The following is a 26,155-nucleotide window of genomic DNA, read 5'->3' as shown; positions in this document are numbered from 1 at the left end:
ATGAGGCATAAAGCGCTGCCTCCCGGCTCAAACTGGATGGGATTGTATCTTAACATTCTCTCCCATTTCCTCATTTCCTCGTTCGTCGAAATCCCCGGAGAACAAAGTGGTGCCGGTGGTTTTCACATCAGAAATAAAACCTTTTACCAACTACTTTACCCGTCATCAGCAGGCAAACAACAGTCCCTGTTACTGTCTAACCTTGGAGAACACCATCATGCATGCATCATGCATGCAGAAGTTGCACCTTAATGGAGGATTATGTCTATGCAATAAGATGTTCCCTTTAACACCAGCATTTCTTTTTTGTTTTTATAACCTAGTTCTATGATCTCCAAACAAAAATAGCATGGACCAAATTAGCATGGGCAACAGTTTACTTTAATTAAATATATTTATATATATTCCAAAAATTTCAAATACATATTTTTTTTATTAGCAAGCATGAACTGAATCACAAACATTGCTGTTGAAAGGAAGAGTGGAGGTGAGCTGGAGCCACACCCCTCCCTCAGTTATGGGCGTGGCTATCAGTTTGACCGCATCAGGCTTGGTGCGCCAGGTGGAGAAGATCAGGTGGAGCTCTGAGAAGCAGACACACACTCAGACAGTGGGAGCCAGCAGTGTGTGAGGCAACTGGCTGAAGAGTCTGGCCTACAGGAGAAGACTGTCCACAACTAGAGTTTGTTCAGTCAAGGAAAAAAGGAGCGGGTGAGATTCAATTTATATCAAGCTTCCAGGACTTCATGGCAGTGTTGGGATTGCTGTTGTGAGTACTGAGAAGTCCTATTGGATTTGAACCTTTTGGATATCGTGTCATTTTTTTCAATGCAAGGTAAAATGTGATGCTTTTAAAAAAGGAATGGGATTTTAAATACAGTTTAGAATGTGACAGTTAAAATCATGTGGGCTGATTATGATTTTGGGTAAGTCCCACATATGCACAAGTAGGGTCCAGGAGAGTTCAGTGTGGAGAGTCAATTCATTTAATTCAGACTTTTGATTGTTGTTAGAAAATAGTGTAGGACCTGGGCACGAGAGAAACGCCTTTTCAATTAATCTGTATGTCTTGTACATACAGCTGAAATTGACAAATAAATTTACTTGACTTGACTTTAAGCTACAGATCCAGAATTTATAATCAATTTTTTTAAGCTTGAAATTGATAAATTTGACATCAGCAACATACTGCAAATTTATAATTTGCGTCAACCTGAAAAGCCATTGGCACCTTGACAAATGTAAAGGGACATTTGAATGTTTTATTTATGGGAAAATAAAACGCTAGTACAATAAAAACAGAGAAAAGGGCAGTTTTCTCATTATTTGGGAAAAGTGTTGCATTCATGATGAACTCTCTCCACTCTCCAGCTGAGGTGGGATTTGCTGTGAACTTTCAGCATTCACAACATTGAATCTGTCACAGAACTTCCTTTATCCTGACCGAATTGGCCGGTGTTGACTGAAAAGACTGAAATCAAGGGGGGAAAAAAAAAATCTGTCCGCCAAGCTGCCAATGGACACCATGGAGACCTCCTGTTCCTCCATCTCAGTTTCACACACACACACACACACACACACACACACAGTCCAAGACCTAATTTAAATCCTGCAGGGGCTGTCTAATTGCCAGACTGTGGGGTCCAAATGGTGCAAGTAACCTTGTGCACAAATAAACAGGCACATTTTTTTTTTTTAATGACGAGATCCTCTGAATATGGAAAGGCTTCAAATAGCTCGTGCTGACTTCCTTTGAGAGAGCCCAGTCATCACATCAACACAACATGAATACAAAACATGGAGCAGATTTAGAATAATATAATAAATTACTAAAAATAATTTGGTCCAATCATTTATTATATATCATTATAAGTCATGTGGTCACTGATGAGTGAGATCAGTAATATTCTCTCCAGGTTCTCTGGCTTCCTCCCACCATCCAAAAACATGCACATGCATCGGAAACTCTAAATTGACTGTAGCAGTGACAGCAAATGGCTGTTTGTCTTTCTAATAAACTGACGCCTTGTCCTATATATAACACCGCCACCACTGAAGACAGCCGGGATAGACCTCAGCATCCTGCGACCTCAAGTGCAGGAGAAGCGGGTAAAGAAGACGAATGGATTATCGTCACGCGCTTTTATCTCAACCCATGTCCCGTGTGTCGCAGTTGAGAATGCACACCTGCTGCTTCTCCAGTTTCTGCAGCGATGAAGTCGGTTTTGTCAGGAAAAAAAACAAACAAAGAAACACCCAAAATCCATCAACCGGCCATCAACGTTATTTGTCTGTGATTAATGACTGGAGGACGTGACGGAGGAACATTGCTGAGCCAGTGATAGTCTGTTGATGACAAGCGTCATGGAGGAGAAGCGTCAGCGCAACAAAGGAGCCCATTAAATGGCAAACATCAGAGCGCGTGCAAGCAAAGGGGAGCTGTTATTTTGCGGCGCTATAATCACAGGCACAGTGATTGGCGGACCTGCTGAGTTATAAGCTGACTTCTCCGTAACACTGGCGGCAGGCAGCGACTCCTGGGCGACTCCTGGGCGATTCGTGGGGCAGGAGCAGATGGACTGGAGGAGGATGAAATATCTTTTCTCAACTGCTGATCTCAGTGACAACAAAAAGCCCACGTCAGGTGGTGTTACCTTGTTGCAATTAAAAATCAAATCAGGGTCAACACTGTCCCCTGCCTTCGCCCTAAGACAGCTGGGAGAGGCTCCAGCAGATCCCTGTGACCCTGAATAGGAATAAGCGGGTATAGAAGATGGATGGATGGATGGATGGATGGATGAATGGATGGGTCAACGCTGAAATGATCAATTTTAAGGAACCCAAAGATTTGTTTTGGAGATTGGACATCACTATCTTTCTAGTAATAATAATGATAATAATAATAATAATAATAATAATAATAATAATAATAATAATAATAATGAATAACATTCCATTTCCTGAACCCAACATACAGTAAATGCATCGCATGCCGTTACATACTGCAACCACTCCCAGGACACATTTGTTAGCTCTGTCGCGTAGCAACGATGCGGTATCCATAGAAACTAAATGAAATCTTACATGCCATGTTGGCCAATCAGAACTCTTTAAATGAAGCTGTATAATTTTGGCAGCACTAATTTTCACTACAGGACTTGGCCGCCTCCTGCGCGCCCCAGCCTAGCACTCAAACCGTGTGCCAATTGCCCAACAGGATCTTTTTCTTATTGGTGCGGCAACAATTCAGCATATTCATTTTCTTAGGAAATGTTCTGTTTTGTATTATAATGTAATTTGTAATATGTAATATGTGTCTTGGTTATCTGCACATTTACAAGCTGTTTCACCTGCATAGGTTTGAAAATGTGAAGTTTAATTGTCATAAAATCTAATCATATGGAACACTTTCCAAGCCTGTTTCAATTATTTCAAATATGTGGTTATAAGAAGGATTTTTTTTTTTTGAATTATTATTACTTCACTGACTGTTCAGCCAGTTGGCAACAGCTGTAGGCTTTCTATTGGTTGGCGAGGCGTCGGTGCCCCGCGCTGAGCTACAATGTGCCGCTATGTTCATGTAAACTCTTGCCGAAGGCAGCCGGCACCACTGCAAAAACACGTCATCTACCTCCAAAAGATTTCAATGAGTTAAAAAAGAAATAAAGTGCCCCTCTTTGGCAGCTGCTGGAACTGCAGTCGCTTCCTGTATTTCTTCTTCTCTTGTTCCCTCCTTCTGGTGAGGCTGTCAGGGTGCAGCTTGCAGCCGTTGCATTCTGGTTTCATCATGATAAAGAGGAAAGCGAGCCGTAATGGGACGCTGTGGTTTGCCTGCAAGTTTTCACACTGGATTTTCCCATTGATGGGCTGCACGGCCACAACGCCACAGTCACTTATGCGCACCGGAACGTTCTGCTGCTTTAGGAATGACAAAGATGGTCAGCGTCCAGAGCACTCTGTGCTGATGGATGCACTGTCCAACAGCTGGGTCGTTTAAGGAGCTCTGCTGTTTTGTTTTTTTTCTCATGTGGTGACCAACTCTGCCATTCTTGTTGCTGACCTCTCTTCATGACCCCAATGTTTACACAACACCCCCCTCTCCACACCCCCAAAAAACCCACCCAAAGGTCATGAAATACCCATTACCAGGAAGAGCAGAGCCTTTAAAGATGCCTGCTGAGTGGGAAAACACTCACTGCCTTGTACAAGGCAGGTTCCTCTGAGGGGAAGCGTTGAAGGGAGACGGCTGTAGAGAAGATGCGGATGCAGCTCTTCGCCCTGTTTCAGCTGAATGAGCCGACACTGAAAGCAGCCTGAAAGAATAAATGCCCAAGCACTCTGAGAAAATCTGATTTGGAGGAGATTTGTAAGGATGGCTGAGTATTGAGACTTACAATATGAGATGTGACGATTTTAGTTTTCATTCACATAATATAGCATAACACGTTTCAATCAAAAAAATTGCAGGTGGAAAGATGCAAATAATCCCTTGTCTTAACGCATTCCATTTAAAAAAACAAAACAAAACAAAAGATATTGGTATCGTTATCTGCAGAACCACTCTTGGCTTTAATTGGAATCAAATCACAATGGAAATCAGAGTTGTTGCAAATCGCTAATGCACAGAAGTGACTTATTTTTGCAAAAACAAGAAAAGCAGACGGAAGCATCAGTGCTTGTAATTGCTCCCGTTGTTCTGTGATGTCCAGTAAGAAAACTCACTGTATGTTTGCAGAGTCGACACGTGATAAACCGGCAGGAGCTTGACAGCATTGAGGGTCCGACGCCAGAGACGTGATTGATAAACAGTGTAAGTACGAACCGTTCTGCTGTGAGCTGCTAGCTCAGGGTTATTGAGGCGCCTACTGCAAGTTTCAATGGTGGGAATCAGATTTAATAGGCTGTTTCTGATGACGCAGCACTGGATACTCAAAAAAAAAAAAACTGATCGAAAGAAAATTACTCTGTAAGCTTCTCTTCTGTTCAAGATCAGGATGATGCAACTCATTCACGGTGATTTCAAAGTCTGTGATTTGAGGAATAATGTTTCCTCGCAAATATGAAATGATGTATCATCTATCATTTCATTTTTTTGTTTGCCTTGTATAACATTACATCAATAATCGCCCACACCACAATGATTTATATCTGAGGAACCATAAACTGTAAGTTCTATAGACTCATTATTACACACAATAATATAAATGAGCACAAAACCTGTTGTTTCCTTGGTTACATGCATTTATAATTATCTTCATCCATTGTTGGTTTGCTGTGTATCATCTCAGATGTTGTTTTGCACATCTCAAGTTGCTCTTAAAAATAACTAATCAGTACCAATGCTTTTTATACCATCAACAATGCCGGTTCTGGATGACGGTGATCCACCGTCGGTTTTCTTTTTCGCACTGCAAAGCCTTTTCCTGACAGCTAATGGATCACTGTGCCACCTGTGCCTTCCCCGCAATTACAACTGGAAAAGTCTGCAATATGAACGGCCTCATTATTATTCCAGATTTGGGAGCTTTTAAAGTGGCCACAGCTGAGGAATTTACCAGTGTGGAAATAAAGATTATCATGAGAAACGCTTCTCCGAGCGGTGCCACCCCCAAAACTTGCAGATCTTCATTCATCATCGGAGATTTCTGGATGTCAACAGTTGCTGTGAGCAGTGAACACGTCCAGTGGATTACTGTGTAAACAAAGAAGCGGAGGCAGAACTCAATGCTCTGTGTGTGAAACACGTGTGCGTGCGTGCGTGCATGTGTGTGTCATGCAGGCTAATATTATTTTGAGCTTTAGCAGCGATTTAAGAGCAGGATTAGCCCGCTTAGGGAATTATAGGCGGAGTCACGCGGGTCAAACTGAACACAGTCTCTGGAGAGGAAGCAGGGATGAGAGGAAACATTTTGTCCATGGCAACAGCACAAGTAATAACAGGGACGAACACTGGCATCATTATTGTGCAGCAGACAGAATGTGAATGCTAGGCTAAGACCTCCTGCTATTTTTGGTATCAATCCAAGTGAACTCCTGACATGTGAAGGTGTGATGCTGTGGCGGCAGCTATGTGGATACCATATTACCATGCCAACTGTGTTCCCCACTTGGTTTATTTGAGGCAGTGATATAATTGCATGTGGTTGCGTTTTTTTTTCTTCCAAACAGTTCTTCTCTGGGTGTCTTCCCAAAACAAAAGATCTTTTTTCGTAGATGGTAAATACTGGTCCAGATATTTAAAAAGAAAGGTAACAAAAAATGACAGTATCATTACAATCCTTGTGGCCAAAGGCATGGAATATATCAAAGAGGATCAAACCTTGATGAGAGTCCCTGATCTTTAAACCTTTAACCATTGCTCAGAAGGCTACAGAATCACCTTGAGAATGCACAAAGACTTTACAGTGTGCGTCAGAGACTATTATTACACCTCACAAACAGATACTTACAATCACATATTGCGAATGCTGACATTAGAAGTCCAAAATAGTGTCAGAAAGAGAGTTCCCTATCCTGTAAATTACAATTAAGGCCACTAATTTAAAAGTTGAAGCAGTTATTTGTATTTTGATGCTGAGCTGAGGGACTCAAACGCAACACTGGAGAAGAAGACAGACTTTAGAGGGCACACAATGTCACATTGTACTGTCCACAAGCAAAAATGAATCATGAATTAATGAATAAAGTTATAAAAGTTGTGTCCCACCTTGCACAACATAGCTGTGTGATCAAACATTGTTCCTGGGTTTTTATACAGTGGGCAGGTAACATGACTCATGCGATGTCCATATATAGAATTTATTTTGCAGATCAATTCGTTTTTCTCAGATTGCGTTCGCTGTTGTTCTTAGCGCTCGTCCTCGTTCTCGGTCCTTCCCTCTTATCTCAGCCGCTGCGCTGTTTCCTCACACTGCCTCAGTCCATCTCCAGACTCCATCGTGTGGATCAGGTTACATTAGGCTCTTAAAACAAACAGAAGCTTGTAAAAGACTTCACTTGGCCAGGCTTAATAGCTCTTTATCATCCAACCATGGCATGATGATTGTTTCATTGGCTGCAGACTGTTAATGGGCCTCCAGTCTGTGAGCAACCTGCTTCCAGTCCCACACCCTCAACTTGTTACCAGTTTGGAGCCACATAAAAGCTACCGATGGCAGTGACGACAATGAATCAACGTGTTCATGTCACTTGTGGAATGCTGTAGGTGTTACAGTTTGCAATGTTACTTCAAGTTTCTCATCCATCCCACAGTGCAATGTGTGCTCTGCTGCTCCGCAGACAGAGAGGTTGCTCTCCCACTCCATTGGTCATACAGTACACAATCTGCCCGTCAGGAGCACAACTTGGGCAGCTTGTTTTTCCAGTCCTGTGTTGTGACTGACACGTCCTGATCCCGGCATTGATTTCTTTGGAGACTCCCTCAGAGAGCCTCAGAAAACCGTCAGTTTGATAAACTTCCTTTTCTTCACCTCCAGAGGTCTGTTCACCTGGCCAACAAAACACCCCAGCGTTGGTGAGGATGCTGCTTAGTCATCCTGCCGAGTCGCTGAAGCCAAGTGTGGGCGTTTTTCCTCCTTTTTTTCTTGTTTTGTTTTGTTTTGTATTTTTCCGAGGAGGTATTTTTCATGAAAATTTCCTAATATCCTCTTTCATGGTGGCTGTGTAAACAAAGGCACCTCATGATCCTTCAAACTTTTGACGTCTCGTTGTTGATGTTATGAGGAAGTTGATCTAATCTAATAATCTAATAATGTCCACAAGTGTGAAGTGTGATGTCATGGTGGTAAATGGGAAAAAGTCTCAGTTCTCCTTGAGGTCAAGTTAACCTGAATCAAAAATCACACATCTTGTGTTTTTTTTAATTCTTATTCGTTGAGAAAATTACAAACCAAAAAAGTTTATTTGTATCTATATGTCAATATTGACCCCCAAAATATCAATTATCATATTGAATTTGAAAAATAGTTTATTGCCCATCACTCCCACAGAGTGTTGAGTATTGAAAGGGTAATAGGGATACTAACAGGATGATATCAATCCTGGGTGAATGACCCTTTTAAGTGTTAATGAAAACTCGCCAACTGTTCTGTGCTCTTTCCATTCATCAGTACAAGGAATTAATGAAGGATGAATAGAATTGAGACAGCCCTCGAAGTTGTTGGATTTTTGCCACAGGTCAATAGAATCTCGTGCTAAAGCAGCTGTTTTCAGTTGTGACGAGTTGTGCTGGAGGCCATCGTCTCTTTTGAACATGACCGATCCGTGTCTGTGGGTGTAACACACAGTGATTCACCACTGACAGGGTGATTTTTATCACCCTGCACTTGAATGAGATAAATGGCCGCATCTGCTATCAAACTCTTCATCAGCCTCTCCGGCCTCCATAATCTGGCACAGCTTTTTTTCTTTTTTTGAGTCTTTGGAGCGCGCCGTGTGGTCACCAGAGTCCTTTTAATGGTGCTTAATAAGCCATTACTTCAAGAGTAGAGTGTTCCAAATGAGCTCATATTTATAGAAACCGGCCAGAGTGGCTCACACAGCAGATGAACCACTACACCTGCCAACAGCGGGTTTGAAATAGGTCCCCACGCTGCTTCTGGAAGATGGCACTGGTGGGTTTTTTTTTACAGTGCGGAGGGTGGAAATGTGTCATCACACATGCAGTCAAGGAGATTAGGTTTGTTCTGACACTCCTAGTGAAGAAGATGATGAAATGTAAAGAAGCCACATGAGCGCTCATTAGTTTTTACAAAGCTATTAATATAGTGCTACATTCTTAGGATCCCCACTCAGTCATTTCCAACACCTCAGTCGGTTCAGGTCAGCCAATCAGATCAGTGCAGTGCGATAGTGCACTGCCCATGTCAAGCATGTAAAGTCTACTGTACGACAAAGCTATGTGGTAATCTTGGATGTGCTTTACAGTGAAGAAAATGGAATTGAAATGAAAGTTATCCAAAGCACAACTTTACGACAACGCTGATACACAAGTCATGATGGTGAAGTGCAACTTTTGTCTACCTGGATTCTGCACCTGCGATCGTGCTAGAATGCAGGCAAGGCTTCAGTCATCGTTAGTGTGAGAGCATTTTTACGGGTTGCTTTAAACATCAACATTCAAGCCTGCAAAGTGTGTTGAAGACTCATAGAGGCATAGCAATTCTGAGTGCAATGAACATTAAAACTGTGCTGCCTTTGCTTTATGAAAAACCATCAAAGGTAACATAGCGCCAAGCATGCTGGTTCAGGGTGGTGCAGTCACACCTCATTATGCAGTGTGGTTATTTATTTATTAAAAAATTTTTTTTCAATTTGTCTTTAGTCTTCAGAAAAGAATTGTGCTCATGTTGTTGACAAGAACATCAATGTGGAATGAAGTGAAAAACATCTGTTTTTCTGCAATCCTTTCATTTTGCATGTTGTTTCTTTTCCTGGGAATGCACCATGGCCTTGCATAAACAAAGCCACATACCTCACTATACAGCCATGGCTATTATGTTCAAGTGTTTTTCACATGTCAGCGCAATGAATGCCATGTTATATAAACAAACACAGTGGTGTGAAATAGGCCGGGGTCACAGAGACACAGAGATTCATCTCCTCTTCCTCTGGTTTGAGTCCAGCTCGCACTGAGCCTGATGCCTTCATCATCCAGCCGCACTCAGAGGCGTTACCGTATTGACACGTGCAATGCTGAATCAACTCGGCAGGATTTGGGCCAGTCTCAGTCAAACAGACACGGCTGTGCATCTTTGGCACCTGAACCTCATTGTTTGACAGGTGCATTGTTTACTGAGCCGCTGTTAAGAAGATTTCATAGCCGACCCGCAGAGGAGGAAGTTCGTTCCTTGCCAGTGGTGGTGGCCTCAAAAACAAAACTCTGCAAACAAACTTAAATTTAGACTCTTCTTTTTTTTTTTTTTTTTATCTCCGTTATCTCTTAGGCTTCAGTGTCCTACAAGTAAATGAAGCCAAGAAAGCCAAAGTAAAGCTTCAAGTTAAGGTGACATAAATCTAGTTTGTCGAAACAATGGTCTAGCTGTCAGGCCAGGTTCTACGATGGGTTACATTGGGTACAGGTCAATGTGATTGACTGTGATTGGCTTATCTCATCTCAATTTGTCACACATTGCACCTTAAAGGATACACATCTAAACCAGAGAACCAGACATCATGAAATTAGCAGCACCGGCGCTATTATTATTGATTTTTTTTTGTCTGCAAGTGCAGCTTGCACATTACTGTAATGCTGTTGCATAGGCAAAGCAACGTGCTTCTCCTGCCACAAATGTGGAAATTAGATGGTCAATCTAATTTTCCATCCTACACTCAATTAGTATCTCAGTTGATCAGATCCTGGAAAAAGCATCAAGGAGGGGAAACCCCATGCAGCATTTGACGGAACAGGTTGACATTTCAAGTCGTCCTCCATGGTTGAGGGGAGAAAGAATAACATTCCAGTGTAACTGCTGCACGACTCTGCAAGCCGTTCATGATAATAACACGCAGCCTTTTCAGTCAATGTCGGTGTGAGAAAAAGCTCATTTGTTGGCAGGGAAAAAAGAAGAAATGTTTGTTCCAGAAGAGGGTTTCACTTCATCTCCTCATCCTTTCTTTCTTTGTAGCCTTGCAGAATGTCACAGGGGAAGTTGGAATTATGGAGCAGGATGTGGTAACAGGAACCTCTAATGGTCAAAAATGTGATGCCAGAAATGTCAGGAGTGATGTTTACTTATTTATTAAGGAATTGTTCCCTTCTTTAAAAAAGAAGATGGGAGCCTTTGTGATACATAAAACATGGGGTTATTTTGTGCGGCGAGTGAAATATTGATCCTGGCGCCAGACCTTTCTCCTGCCTGGAACGTTGTGGCCAAGAAAGATCAGAAGTAAAGATGTGTCGAGCAATACCGTCGCTTACCTTTCTGGTAACTCTCAAGAAGACATCTTGGACTCAATGTGTTTTTATTAACTGGCCAGTATTGACTGCATAGTGCAACATTATTTTTATTTGATGTGGGATGCAAATAAATATATGAAGCAACCAAAATGTCAAAGTACAGTGGTTAGCACTGTAACCTCACAGCCAGGAGGTCACGGGTTCGAGGCCTGGAGGCTATTTGTGTGAAATTGAGAGCTCTAAATTGGCCAGAGGAGTGATTGTGAATGACCGTTTGTCTCTATGCGGCGATAATAAACTGGCAACTTGTCCAGGATGTAGCCCCACCTTCGCCTGAACACAGCTGTGATAGACTTCTAGAACCCCCAGTGACCACGAGTGCAGGAGCAGCAGGTTTAGAAGGAATAATGGAACCGAGCAGTTTCGAGCATGTATCAACAGTGGTCTCCGTCATCTCTCAGGACCCAGAAAATCAAAGAGTCCTGCTAGACGGCGAAACCTTTGACCCTTCGTTACTTCCAGACAGGAAAAGAGGGCAGAGGTAAGGTCTGCACTCACAGCCGCATCAACCCTCAGACAGAAATAGGATCAAAACTGTATCAGCAATTAGCAATCGACAATCAGCAGACGATCGCCTGCAGGCGCGATCACATCTGGTGCTGACGGCACCAAAAATATCCAGTTTCTGCTTCCATGAATGTATTAATAATAACCGTGATCGTCATAACACACAAAATATGTAGTGTTATATGAAGTTTTCCATTACCTTTTTTATTTTAATGATTCATTTTAACCATTTATCTGGTTGACTGTCAATGGGAAGAAGTTGACGGGAAGTAGGAAAACATTTTGGTAGACAAAGAAGAAAAGCAGTCTCCTGCAGAATTTAAATCTGTATCAGAAATTACTTTGCTGTGTTTTTTTTTTTTATTTTTTTTTTTTTGCAAATGCCAAACACTGCTCCCATAGATCGGTGGTAGTCCTATGAGGTGAGCCAAAGGCCAGAGGCTACCTGGGTAAAGCCACACTTTAAATAGATGATCATAATTAACTTTGTCATCCATTTCCTTAAGATCTGCCATTTGTTTCCAATTGAAATCCAATGTAGCAGAGTCGTAACGTGTGCTGTTCCCCCCCCCCCCCCCCCGCTTCTTGCTTTCTTTCTCAGAAAATGTTCCGATTGCACTTCTCTCTTTCTTCGGCCTGTGTCATTACCTTCAGTCACCTGGCAGGAACAGCCCTGGCTTGGCGTCGCATGTTTCCTTCTCTCCCCCGGCGTATCGCTGGGTTCATATGTAGGGCCCCGGCCTCTGCTGCAAAATAATTGATTTAGTCATGCTAATGCTTTACTTGTGCGCACGCTGGTCCTCTCTGCTTTGTCATTGTATCATCGTAAAGAGCGCTGAAGTGGAAACAGTGACTTGTGTGTTTACCTTTGCAGCTTCCGTTGAGCTCAGGATATCCACGTCACTAAAGAGGGAAAACAGACCTACCTAAAAGGAAGCACGGCATCAGGTTGAGATTTAGTAGACCTAATGCAAACAGGTCAGTGCTTCATTTGGATGTTGACAGTTTCTTTTTTTTTTTAAAGAAAAAAAAAAACAGCCGTTTGGCTGTTCTGAAAGAATCAGTGTGCAACATGTTCAATGAAATTAAATGTTGATTAGATGAAGTTAGTAGACAAACTGAGATTTGCTGACGATGTGCTAAATAAATTGATTTGTTCACATCTTGGTGCTTGGATGCTCAAATCGCAGTTGGAAAATGAGAGACATGAAGCTCAAGTTAGACGTCGAACATTGTTTGCGACGTGCTTCCTCGCTATGAGGCGCTCCTGAATCTTTTTGTTGCCAAAGCTTTTCATGTAAACCATAGGTGTCAAACTCTGGCCCGCGGGCCAAATTTGGCCCAAATTGTAATTTTATTTGGCCTGCGAGGCTGATATGAAATCACTACTAGAGCTGCTGGCCCGCCGATTGATTGATTGATTGATTGAGTCCATATGATTTTTATTTACATTTTATTTATTTTGATGAGTTTTTTTTTTTTATTGTTTGAACTTGGATTTTGCATGTGTGTAGTATTAAGTCATTTATTGTATAGTATTAAGCTTTGCTTGTTCCATATTCAGGCTGTTTGGGTCCATCTGAAAAGGTTCACTGTTCTATCTGGAGGAAGATTAAAAAAAATATATATATATACATATATATATATATATATATATATATATATATATATATATATACATATATATATATATATATATTTATATTTATATATATATCAATGTCTAACTTTGTCCAAGTTTTAAATTTTGGCCCCACTGTGTGCTTGAGTTTGGCACCACTGATGGAAATGCTGCCTGAGGTTCAGTGCCACTGGCTGGTGGTCAGTGGAAGCGGCAGCGTTTGCTGCGGCGGCAATGATGACCAGTTTTGCGTGTGAGCCGCTCCTTCCTCCTTATCATCAGACCTCATGACAGCATTTGACAGCATTGTTGCATTTTCCAACACACGTCTAACTTTGGAGACCCCTGTCCTGGCCAGGATGCACCAACCTGTCCTGCCCCCCCATCATCCCCCAGCCCCCACCCCCTTCCCCCTCAGCACGCCATAACCCACAGGGGCCTATAAAAGCCTTTGTTTGAACGTGCAATCAAAGGGCGGTGATTATTCCCATTTAAAGTTGCATGGGGGGGGGGCGACCGGGTGGGGATGCATGTGGAGGACACATACACAGCTCTCTCTAGATGGTGGTTGCCATGGATTTCTCTCAAAAGCTTTGGGCATAATGGCACACCCACTTGTGATGTCAGCGCTGGAGGAACGTGGGGGGAGGAAGGAGTTGAAAGAGGGAGAGATGAGGGGAAGAGGAAGTGGAGAGGGGAGGAGAGGAGAGGGGAGTCGGGGGGAGGATGGGAGGGGAGGCAGCCTGTTGCTCATGATCATTGTACAGCCTCCACCAGCCTGCTGCCTGTGCATGGACCGAGTGGAGTTGAAGCAGCAGCAGCAGCAGCAGCAGCAGCAGGCAGAGCCGAGCGCACATTTCATGCTTGTTTGTTTGTTTCCCTTTTCCTGTTTCTCCTCGCGAGCATCTGTCTCTTCACCCCGAGCACACTGACGGCTGCTGTGGAACGGGATCAGGAGCGCAGTGAGTATTTATTTTTTCTTCCTCCGCCTCTTGCAGCAGTCAAAATTCAGCCACTTTTCTGAGAGAGTTTGTGACGTGAAGCTGGGGGCAGTTTGGATTGTCGCAGAAAGTGGCAGGGAATTTCACAGGTAAAGATCTCCGGCTTGGTTCAGCAGGCTTCGTCTACCAACCACAGTTCTCTTGGTGCCAGATTTTTAAATATGCAGGGCAGACAGAAACTTTAAACATGAGAGGAGGAAGAGCTCACCTTGTCGTTCGCCCGTCCCCTTCGTCAAGAGTGATGGAGCTGACTGATACTCCTGGACGTAGCACAACTTTGGTCTTTCTGCCCATACAAAACATCATCTTTGTAACTGTGAAGTGGACGGATTGTTCATTGCATTATGTCATAATGAGGCTGCAGCACATTGTGGTACCTCAACTGGTCCACCACCTCAGCTGAGACACCCTCGGGGGGGGTGTTCTCGGGAATGCAGGGACGGTATGGTTTGGGAATGTGTATGGTTTGTTTTGTGGTGATGTTTGTGACTGCGGACGCCTTTTTGTTGTTATTTTTCTCTTTTACGAGAAGTGGAGAGAAACTTTGTCATGTGAGAGCCGTGGACTGGAACAGTGAATTACGGCTGATGCCGTGTTCTCCGAGCAACACACGCTCTCGCTCCTGCGGGCAAAGTTCGATGATTATCCCGTTATTCCATCATGAGCCCACAAAAGCCTCTCGCAGGCTTCAGATCAGTGATATGTCATATGTAATAGATCATCTGCTCCCCCTCCTCCAGGTAATTGGGAATGTAATGAGATGATCTAATGGCTTTTTTCTCATTCCAACAGATAATAATGGCTGATTCTCTCCCACAAAGAAAAGCTGGAAAACTAATTATAATCCGCTATTCCCAAGCGTCTTTGGGCGTAAACTATATCTCAGATTCATATTCCAAAGTGTGTTGGAAGCAGGTGAAAGGTCACCACCGCCCAGCAACATTATGTCACGGAGTTATATTGTGTACACATAGAGATTCCCAGTAAAGGCTGCAGATTCAACACCAATCAAATGATTGTTCTTGGAAATTGTTGGTAGGCTAAAATCTTTTTTTGTCTTTTTGGTCAATATTTCCCCCCTGCTTGGATCAGATTGATGTATTTACATTGCCTACATCATTTACAAATGAGCACAAGCTCATCTGCCTAAATACAACCTGTACCCTTTTCACTTCGTACCTTGTTTACGAGACCTGAGCCGTCGTCTCTGCAGCTTCAGTGACTGGCAAATCGGCAGCTTGACTAAACTTCCTCCTTCTTCACGTAACCTCCTCTCACATCCATCAGGTCAGGCGGAAAAAAAAAAAATCCCCATGTGGCTCTTCGCCCAGCCCCCTTAATCCATCTCGTCACCTAAAGGGTTGTTTTGTCACAGTGTAATCGTGTTTTTCATTTCTTCCTCTCGACCTCGTGTCTCCTGATTGTCCCTGGCCTTCTGTCACCTCGTCGCTCCCAGTCCTGCACTTTATAACACTCTGTCCTGTGTGACAGACAGGGCGCGCATCACCAGTGTGAGTTTCCTCCCATTTTTGAATGTGTTTCCAAGGTCCTAGATGACCATAGTGGGAGAATGATTGCAAAGAGAAAAAGGAGGTAATGTTTTGAAAATTGGGTATCAATGTATGCAATCGAGTTAGTTGAGTAGAGGGAAGAGCCATCCGCCCTGGAGAGGGAAACGCTTGGGATGCGAAATGAGACACATATTGTATGGAGTGTAAGGCTGAGGTTGAGTAAATATTGAATGTTCCTGTTATTGGGTCCAGGATCATGGGGAGTGCTGGAGCGGTGAGGCAGAACTGTGGATTTCCTGGGTCACCACTGGTGTCGTCTGGGGGATAGCAGGCTCTGAGAGGACGCGGGTGGGGTGGGGGTGTGTAGGGGTGCGGACCGGCCGGACTGGGGAATAAACTGCAGACGGGAAATGATGGTCGTGTGGAGCTCCTCATCGCGCTCTGGGAGGAATATGTGAAGGAATCATGCACGTGAAACATTTCTGCTCCCCCCCCCCCCCCCGTACCTTGAACGAACGTGTGGGCAGGAGTTGGGATTATAAAAAAAAAATTGATGACCCATGACAAAATGCACACCCACCAGCATTAACTAATTATCATTGGTGTGCTTTGTCTGTAACTGGGAATCGGAGCAGAACAATCACGGTGGACCAGCTAATGTTGCGTTGGGGAGGCCAGCTTTGTCCTGCAGCGATGTTGCTCTTGCAGGGTTTTTCAGTGTGCATTAATGCCGCCCACTCTCAAGTGAAAAAAAGACTCTTTTTTTTCTGTTTACAACTGTTACTGCTGGAATTACTGTAAGGGAAGCTCCTGTGGGGGCAGAGGTGCCTCTGGCGTGCTGGGGTGTTTCAGTGTTTAACCAGATTTCAAAGGGATGGAGGGCGGAAAAGTTTAGGGCTCGGTTGCTCTTGTGGTTTTCCAAGTGCATTTCTGCAAATACCAGCCTCTCAAAGTCCATTAGAGAGCAGTGAGCTGTGAAGACCAAAGGAAGAGAATCGTTGGCCGGATGGAGCGGATACTGTGTGGTTCATATGATCACACAGCTTTAGATAAAGTGTGCAATTTTTTATTATTTATTGTTATTTTTTTAATTTTTTGCTGTGACTATCATTCTTTAAGGGACCATTTCCATATCGAATAAACGAATTGTGGTTGTCTATTCAAAGTAATAAACAATTCTGTTCGACCATCTCCTGGTTTGAACAGTCCAAGCCTTTCAATACCAGAGTTTTTTCTGTCAGTCAGACTAAAGAGGCTGTTCTGGCTCTCATCCTCCCTCCCCTGCCTATTCCATCCACGGCTCCGCCTTGGAACAGCCCACACTCCCTTGTGATTGGCCAGCTACTCATGTTAGCACTGGCTAGCGGATGAAGTGGCTACTAGCTCTCATGCAGCGACGCCTGGCCCACATTTGAAAAAAAGTAATTATCTGGACTTGTGATCCAAACAGCTCGTTTCAACACAGTCAAAAAAAAAAACACGGAGAAAAATCAACAAATGTTTTCATTTTATTTTTGATACATGGTGTGTTGGTTGACAAGACAGTGGAGCAAAAACACAAGTTAAAGAGCTGAAACAAATATTTTTTCATAGTAGGACCCTATTTAATATTTCACAAGAATTCACACCATCACTCTGCTGGCAAGACACAAAGAGTGAGGCAGAACGCTTTGCCGTGAGTGGCCTTTAAATATGTTTCTCTCCAATTGTGATCACCAGGCGCCTGCCTTCTCATCAGCGACACTGATCGCTTCCACTTCATTTCCATGTGTTTGCCTTTCGCACACTGAGTCAAGTTGAATTGCAAATCCTCAGTTTTAGAGACAGACTGGCAGAAATCTGTCCGGTTCTTTTGTCGTGGAGCCGCACTACCAGAAAACCGAAGTCATTTGTAATGGCTCGCACGCTCACTCCACGTTGAAATTGTAGAAATCAGAGGCGTCCAACGCTGAGCGGTGGGCGCCGTCGGATATCGCAAACATCATGCGTCAACACTTGTCTGACCTCGGAAATCTTCCATCAACTCTGACCCCCATCGATACGCTCGTTTGATCGATCTCACTCGATGTTGTTGGTACACGGAGGCCCGCCGAAAGGCTCCCGAGCCTGGGGAGGGAGGCGGGGGGGGGGCAGTTTGGAGTGTCAGGCAGCAGAGACTCACCACCCAGTGACTCACCGTGCAATCTGGAGAACATGCCCCGTGGCTGAGCTGTGATAACGCTGGCACGGAGAGAGGCCAGACCTCTGCCGATCTGGAGGGGAGAACAGCCTCTCGCTGTCTGCGCCGCGTTTCATCTCTCCCACCCAGAGAGACCCGGCCCCTCAGAGGAGGCATCTGAGGCACAATAGAAGAAGAGAGTGGTGGGGAGGTGGGGTAGGGTGGGTGGGTGAGGAGTGGGGCAACTTGGGTTTAAAAAAAAAATGGCCCAGCGACGGAGGAGAGGCAACAAAAAAAGGTTTAAAGGCAAAGTAGGAGATCAAACAGCCTCTGGGGGTTAAGCGCGATTTAATCTCGTAGGAGAGCGGCGTAGGCCCGTGCACATCCACTCAGGCGAGGCACTGTGGGCGTGCTGATAACCTCCGCCGCACGGGAGGCAGAATGTGAGAATTCAGCGGAAAGAAGCGATGTTGCTGTTTTTAGACACCCTCTCCGCTGCTGTGTTTCGGTTCCTGCCAGATGACCCAGTGTCTCCCCGACGGCCTCGTTGTCTTCTCAAAGTATCGAAAGCAGGTGGTGCCGTTTTCCTCTGAGCAAAAAGACGTGTTACTCCTCGATGGCAACGTGGCACGCTGCTCATCCACACCTGTTTTACATGATTTATTTTTTTTATGCCATCAAATAGTAGGAGAGTTTTGTGAGTGTAGGCAGGAGTGTTTGGAGAGTGGAGATGGAGCTTGTGCTCCCTCTAATCCCATTGGTTTCAGATGTCGCTAACCGTAATCATTTGCTCAAGTGAGGCTGACAGTGCAGGTGCCTAATAACCAGCCAGTGACACAGCCACATCCCCGTTTTAGCAGCTGGGTCCTTGTTCTGAACAAGGATTTGCAGAGCAGCGTGCACTGCCATTGACATTTTAATTTCTGCCTGCTAACCTGCCTCCCCCTTAATTACAGTAATTGATTAAATTAGTTTGGACACGGGCCACTTTGCAGCACAGGTGATGTGCAGGGTTTTTTTTTCATCACTAGTCTTTTGCAGTGGCTTTACATGTTGCTTATATTAATTTCACTGCACTTAGTATATATATATGTATATATATATATATATATATATATATATATATATATATATATATATATATATATATATATATATATATATACTAAGTGTATATATAAGGTGATATATATATATATATATATATATATATATATGGCATGTTACAGCTTTGTCATGTTTAAAAAAATAAAAAATAAAAAAACACACACACAGTGGAAAATTGAGGATGCCAAACTAACTAGCTGACCTGGCCCACCAGATGGAACATTGCCTAATCCCTTTGGATTTTTTTTATGGACCAGATTTCAGAGTTGAAATCAGACAGATCCAGCTGCTGTGCAAGGTTACCAGAGAGTTGTTTCTTAATGCTTCCAGAGTTCCAGTCACTGCAACATGGAAACAGCTAAGCAGCGTCAAATTTCATATTAAACACTTAAAAATAAAACAACCAGTAATTGCTATTACTATGATCAAACATTCAAGATGCCTCTGGTCGGGTAGCCGACCAAATAAAAAGTGAGATATAAACATTTTGACAGACGACCAAAATTGAAAACAAAATAATGAATCATTTTGTTTAGTTGATTGATTTGAGAAAGAAAGAAAGAAAGAAAGAAAGACTTCTTGAGCTAACTGCTGTTTGTTGTAGACAGCGAACAGAAGGTCACTCAGTGACTCACCACTCAGTTTTCATCAGGCAGCAAATAGAGTTACATCTAATGGACATCAGCAAGCACATCATTGATCATATTAGTGCTGTTGTTCAATAAAGTTTTATTTAATATAATTTTCTGATAAACACATTAAGCAGAACAAAATTGTTTCATTTTCATGTTTGATTGTACCCACTGACTTGGAAAAAAAAACACTTTTTCTCAGATACCATCATTTCTTTAAACTCTTAAAAAAAAAATCACTTTAATTCCTTTTTGTGTTGGTCATCTCCAAGGAAATCAAATATATAATTGGATTTTAGATGAATATTTCAAAGGTGACCCGATCATCAATGCAGTGGTTGGCACTGCCGTCAAACAGCTGGAAAATCAATCAAGCAAGCAATCAATCAACTTTTATTTCTTAAGAGTTAAAGCCCTTCGAGAGGCGTCTTTAAGTGCTTTGCAACAGATCCCTCAGGAGAAAGTATAAAAACCCCAGTGGGAAGAAACCTTAAGCAGACTGCAACTCTGGAAGGTGCTCACTTGGCCTTGGAAGCTTAAATGAAAATATTCTATGTTGAACCCAACTGTCAGCTTTGTCAAAGAGGAAGGTTTTAGTATACTCTTAAATAAAGTACGGGTGTCTGCCCCTCCCCCAAACTGAGACCGGCAGATAAATGATGATTGAATGCAAATGGGATCCAGCACCTCCGCTATCCTCAGTGTTGCTCAGTGTGCAGAAGCGTTGCTGAAAAATGGATGAATTGATAAATATTTTATGACAAACAAGTAACAGTAAACTCTGCATAATCAGGAATATTTTTTACAAGTAGTCAAAGAGAAAAATCTAACAATCATTCTTGACAACAAACAAACGTAAACGTAAAGCAATAGCAATTCTAAAATTTTGCGGGATGAGATTTTATGAGAATTTGTTTATAATTTGTTTGTTTAGAATTACGGCTTATGCACTTCACACCATTCCATGGCAACACCTGCAAATCGCAATTACTTTGTTGAAATTTTAGAAATATCGCTTTTATTTTGTGGAAAAACTGTCATGGAAACACTGCTAACGTTTTCTTTCTCTTCCCGTCTGAAGGTGATGCTGGTGTGCTGAGCACGGGGATGTGAGCAGACCAGCAACCATGACCCTGCTGGCTGGCGATGGCTCCGACTACGACTACAGTGCCCTGAGCTGCACCTCCGACTCCCTCGGTGCGCCTCCCACACAGGAGGAGGAGGCCCAAAAGGGAGCCTTTTACCGCCGGGCCCAGCAGGCCCCGGATCTCAGCGCCACCCGCGACGCCGGCTCCCGCAAGCTCCACGCCATCATCAACGTGGGAGGCCTACGCTACCAGCTGCCCTGGGCCACCTTGGAGGACTTCCCCCTGTCCCGCCTGGGCCAGCTGCCCCTCTGCAGCACCTTCGACGAGATCATGGGCGTCTGCGACGACTACGACGTGGCCCACAACGAGTTCTTCTTCGACCGCAGCCCCTGCGCCTTCCGGACCATCCTCACCTACCTGCGGGCGGGCAAGCTGCGCTCGCTCAGGGAGATGTGCGCGCTCTCCTTCAGGGAGGAGCTGCTCTACTGGGGGGTCCCCGAGGAGAGTCTGGAGTGGTGCTGCCGCCGGAGACTCCTGCAGCGCCTGGAAGAGTTCGAGGCGATGGAGAGGGCCGAGGAGGAGGAAGCGGCGGAGGACGAGGAGGGGGAGGAGCTGCTGGACGACCTGCTGGACTCGGACAGCGAACGGCGGGGGAGGAGAGCGGCGGAGTCCCGGCTCAACCACTGGATGGCCAAGTTGAGGGACATGGTGGAGAGGCCTCACTCGGGCCTGCCCGGAAAGATCTTCGCCTGTCTGTCCGTGCTGTTCGTCACCATCACCGCCGTCAACCTGTCCATCAGCACCATGCCCGCCATGAGGGAAGAGGAGGAGGCAGTGAGTATTTGCCGTGTCTTGCAGAGAGCGGAGAAAAGCTGCTATCAAGATGCCAGCGGCAAAGAAAATCATATTAAGACAAATTGTCTTCAGACGTCTGAGGCGTCTGAGTTTCTTTAGTTGGGAATCAACCTTTAAATCAGTACTATGGAAAAGTGAGAGGCGCTTGTGATTGATGGCACATTTCAGCAGTGAGGCAATTCAACGCGCTTTGAAAGTAAAAGTAAAGTAAAAGTGCTCAAGACAAAACACTTGAAATTTTTAAAGATCCAGTGTATAAATTTTATTTGCCTGATTTCTGATATTTGTCAAGGCTTAATATACTTCCCACAGATATATTTTTAAAAACTGTATACGCACAGTTCAACAAAAGTAATTTGGTTTTCCCACCCATAGAACGGTTCATATTTATATATAAGAATATACGTAGAACAAGGTTCTTTCTCCCTGTTGGAGGTCATCTTGCGCCGCCATATTTCTAAGGAAGCCCAGTGTGGACAATCCAGCTCTCCTGACAGTTGTATTTAGGGTGAACGCTCGCGTTCTCAAGTAAGCCAACAAAGAAGAAGGTAGACGAGGTATCCTGGTTTGTGTGCGCAGGCCTGGAGTTCACTGGCAGGCTTGGGAGAGGGAGGGTGAGCGAATGAGCGCTGCAATCTAAAATGTAGCCATTAGATGGCAGAATTTTTACAAACTTTACCTTTAAAAAGGAAATTTAAAAAACACAAGTAGCAGTGCAGTTTAGAAGATAAAGAGATTTTGTTAAATGAAATACAATAATAGAGAAATCTCTGGCTGGATGTTCTGAGAGTTGAAGCAGAACGTCTGCTGTCTGGAAGATTAGTTCCAGAGATTCAAAACCTGAAAGAAAAAAGCATTGCTGTCATTTCTGACTGAAAGCAGACAGTGTCAGACAGTCTGCAGGAGCTTCAATCGGGGAAAATATGAGTCACATTAGAAATTTAGTTGTTGATGTAAGCATCATGGTTTATGCCTTCTGGTAATAAATGGGGAGTCTGTGTCTGTGGCCTGGACAGAACAAAACAACGATCAGAATAATTCACAGAATGCCGGAACAACGGCCGGAGAGCTCGCCAGTCGAGGTCGGGTGCCGAGGCTTCGCAGGCTTTTCAGGTTATCATCCAGGGACCCTCAAACTCCTTGCGTAAAGGACTGCAATTGAAGAGAGCGACCAGTAACATCTTAGAGGCTGCAGAGAGGTCCTCAACAACACGCCGCCCTGGCTGGGTCGACCAGGCGAGGGTGTATGAAGATCAAAGACCTGAAACACCCTTTGACCATCACTGATGATGTGTCCAAGTTGTACCGGAAGATGAGGTGCTGCCTCCCCAGCCGACCACAGAGGAGAAGAGAGTGCTGGCCAGGACAGACTGGTAGAAGAATATAGATTTAGAATGCTAAATTCATTTTGAATGCTATTGAATTTAGCATTCTAAATCCCTTTTTCACAGTTGACAATTGAGGGAGAGCCTAGTTTTGCCTGACTAGGATTGTTTGTTTTTTTTCTCCAAAAAATGTCATGACGACTCTGTCTGCTTTCAAATAGTGCCTTGATTATTATGACTTCAATCACAACCATAATTAGCCCACTGACCCTCTTTGCTCAGCTCCAGGAGAAAATGGAACCTGTAATTTTCCTGCCGAGTGAAGAGAAAACAGGTTTATAATGGACTGATTCATACACCCATCTACTTTCTATGGCCAGTTCACCACTCAGGGTCGCAGGGGGTGCGGGAGCCTATCTCATATGTCTGCTGTTGCTTGTTTTGCGTAAGGCCACATAAAAAAAAACAACCATTTGCACCTTCAGCCCATTTAAAGTTTTTGCGCCCTACGCACATTTTTGGCTTCCTGTGGGAGGAAGCCGCAGTGCCCACGCAGACAGTGCGAGAACATGCAAACTCCATACAGAAAAGAGCCAGACCCAGGGAATGAACCCACAACCTTCATTCTGTGAGGGACCAGCACCAACCACTGCACCACTGTGTCATCCGGGACTGATTCATTTCTCCTTTTCTACAACATTCTATTTTTTAGCGCATTCTCATGAAATGAAGTGCATGTCCAGTAGTGCGAGGGAGGTTTTAGAGCCCCTGGTTTTCCATGCTTCTCTCAGCTCCATTGTATGAAGTGGTTCAGTACTTTTTGTTCTACAAAAAAAGTGAAAAAGGGACATTGATAACCACATAAAGGAGATCGAACAGCTGCACTCGATTAAGCCCCAGTGCTACATTTGACCTGACACACTTTCTCTGTTTGCACTGGGCTGTGCTCTCTGCACGTCTGAATTCAGCCGTTTCATTAGAGAACGTCACGCGCTGACAGTTTCCCAATGAGTTTTTTTTTTATGGCCAGCGAAGAAAGTGTTTCTTCAAAAGTGTGTAACTTCATGTAGATTGTTGAAGAGAGGTTCCTCTGACCTTCTCCCCCTCTGTGGGAGTGAGTTTTGTTATGTTTAAGCTGTGCTGGAAGGCATTCATCTAAAATTAGTGTCTGCTGAGTTGTGAAACTAGGTCTTGATCTTTGTGACAATTAACTGACTTGGATTTAAGGTTGAGCTCTGAAAAAGTAAACAATCCGACTTTACCTGCAACTTAAAAATCGATTCAAATCCTCATAAAGTTACATTGAAAATGCTTCTCTTTTTTTGTACGGCATCCGTTTACTGCTTAGACACATATGTCCCTGGCTGCAAAATGAAATATTGTGCTTTATATGCCTTGACTTGTGCACTTTAAATTATAGTAACTCATCTTGAAGGTTGGATGTCATTCTAGTGGCTTATTTGGCTCTACAGCCAAAATATGCAAATATCTATAGCCTAAATAAATAATTAACCTGCATGCCTTCAAACAAAATGTGCCTCTCATTTTTCATACTTTAAGTACATTTGTGTTCATTTGAAATTCAGTGAATACAAAGATGTATTCACTACAACACACTGAAAACTTGATAACAGTTCTAATTCGTTTTCATTTTTTTAAGTTTGATATGGAGATATGGATTTCCTCAACAAATCTTGTGCTTTTCATGTTGAAATGCTGCCCCCTAGTGACGGCAGCTTCATCTCACACTTGGCACGAGTGACCAATCACGATTTTGTGTGTGCGTGCGTGTGTTTCCTCTCTCCCCCTCTGCACAAGGGCACGTGCTCCAAGATGTGCTACAACATCTTCATCGTGGAGACGGTGTGCGTGGCCTGGTTCTCCCTGGAGTTCACCCTGCGCTTCATCCAGGACCGCAGCAAGCTGACCTTCCTCCGCCAGCCCCTCAACCTGATCGACGTGGTGGCCATCCTGCCCTACTACATCACCCTGGTGGTGGACAGCACCTCGACGGGCGAGAAGCGCCTGGGCTCGGGCAGCAGCTACTTGGACAAGGTGGGCTTGGTGCTGCGTGTCCTCCGAGCCCTGCGCATCCTCTACGTGATGCGGCTGGCCCGCCACTCACTGGGCCTGCAGACTCTGGGCCTGACGGCGCGCCGGTGCACGCGGGAGTTCGGACTGCTCCTGCTCTTCCTGTGTGTGGCCATAGCGCTCTACTCGCCCCTGCTGTACCTGATAGAGAACGAAATGGCCACCACGCAGGAGTTCACCAGCATCCCCGCCACCTACTGGTGGGCCGTCATCACCATGACGACGGTGGGCTACGGGGACATGGTGCCGAGGAGCATCCCGGGCCAGGTGGTGGCCCTCAGCAGCATCCTGAGCGGCATCCTCCTCATGGCCTTCCCCGTCACCTCCATCTTCCACACGTTCTCGCGCTCCTACGTGGAGCTGAAGCAGGAGCAGCAGAGGCTGCTGCAGCGGAGGACGCACTTCCTGCTGAGGAGCCGCATGGCCGGCCTCGGCAGCAACCTCTCCCTGGAGAGCGACATGCTCTTCCCCATGGGCTCTGACGCCAGGGATGACTGAGACTTTCCCACGAGTGGACAGAGAGAGACATGAACGGGTCTGCGGGTGAAAGGGAGTCTGCTTTGTGGAGAGGGTTTGTTTTCTTCCCAGAAAAGTGGCCTGTCTGTGTAGCACTAAATTCTTGGATTGACATTTACAAGATATCTCTGGGTGAAATGTGTTGTATCATGGTCTCTGAAAATTAAACGATTGCATATTTAAAAAAGAAAAAGAAAAAAAAGTTCTCCATCAAGAATCTCCTATAATAATCTTTACCTACGTTGTTACTCAGCAGTTTGGGTTTCTGTTTTTTAGAAATGACTAAAGTAACATACAAGCACAAAGTCCTTGTGAAGTTGATTCCTTGGATTTAGTGGATGTGCAGCTGTCGTTCGCTCTTTGGTTGACCCTGGTGTCACTTAATGGAAGCTGCTCTCTGCTTTTGTTGATTCCCAGAGGTCAAATGGAGTTTGTGTGCGAGCTAAAAAGTCCCCCGTTAATCCCTGGCACATTGTTCTGAATGACTGTGCTGTTATATTTTGTTCCATTACACCCCCCTCTGTCAAAGACACTCACTATCAGTTGTACTAACAGTCCTACTTATACCCTGTGAGGTTCTATATGCAATTTTTCTGAATACCTTTGGGCATTCAAGATAACAGTACAATGCCTGTCAATCCTGCTGTTTTTGCTGTCCATAGCTGTTCTATTCATTATTTCTCTTCTATAAAGTGACACATACCTGTTTTATTAAATAATTAAATTGGTCATTTTCTCATTTTCACATTGTTACACAGTGTTATAGTACAAGTGCCACTTATTCCA

At 44.2% G+C, this 26,155-nt stretch overlaps 1 protein-coding gene across 2 annotated transcripts; it reads left to right on the top strand.

Moving 5' to 3' along the window:
* The first annotated feature begins 592 nt into the window (after positions 1-592).
* kcng1 (potassium voltage-gated channel, subfamily G, member 1) lies at positions 593-26,099 on the top strand. Of its 2 annotated transcripts, XM_076042301.1 has the most exons (4): positions 593-711; positions 4,736-4,810; positions 20,576-21,416; positions 24,581-26,099. In XM_076042301.1, the coding sequence occupies exons 3-4, from the start codon at positions 20,622-20,624 to the stop codon at positions 25,349-25,351; spliced, it is 1,566 nt and encodes a 521-aa protein (XP_075898416.1). In that variant the 5' UTR covers positions 593-711; positions 4,736-4,810; positions 20,576-20,621; the 3' UTR covers positions 25,352-26,099. The 2 variants fall into 2 exon arrangements, with proteins under 2 accessions (XP_075898416.1, XP_075898414.1); XM_076042299.1 differs by lacking the exons at positions 593-711; positions 4,736-4,810 and adding an exon at positions 13,899-14,047.
* Positions 26,100-26,155: the final 56 nt, after the last annotated feature.

This window comes from Nelusetta ayraudi, unplaced genomic scaffold (assembly GCF_046127955.1).
Source record: "Nelusetta ayraudi isolate G7.1 ecotype Tasmania unplaced genomic scaffold, CSIRO-AGI_Nayr_v1 ptg000070l, whole genome shotgun sequence".
Lineage (NCBI taxonomy): Eukaryota > Metazoa > Chordata > Actinopteri > Tetraodontiformes > Monacanthidae > Nelusetta > Nelusetta ayraudi.
Note: the sequence above shows the minus strand (reverse complement) of the source record. Positions and strands in the feature narration are given on the sequence as shown.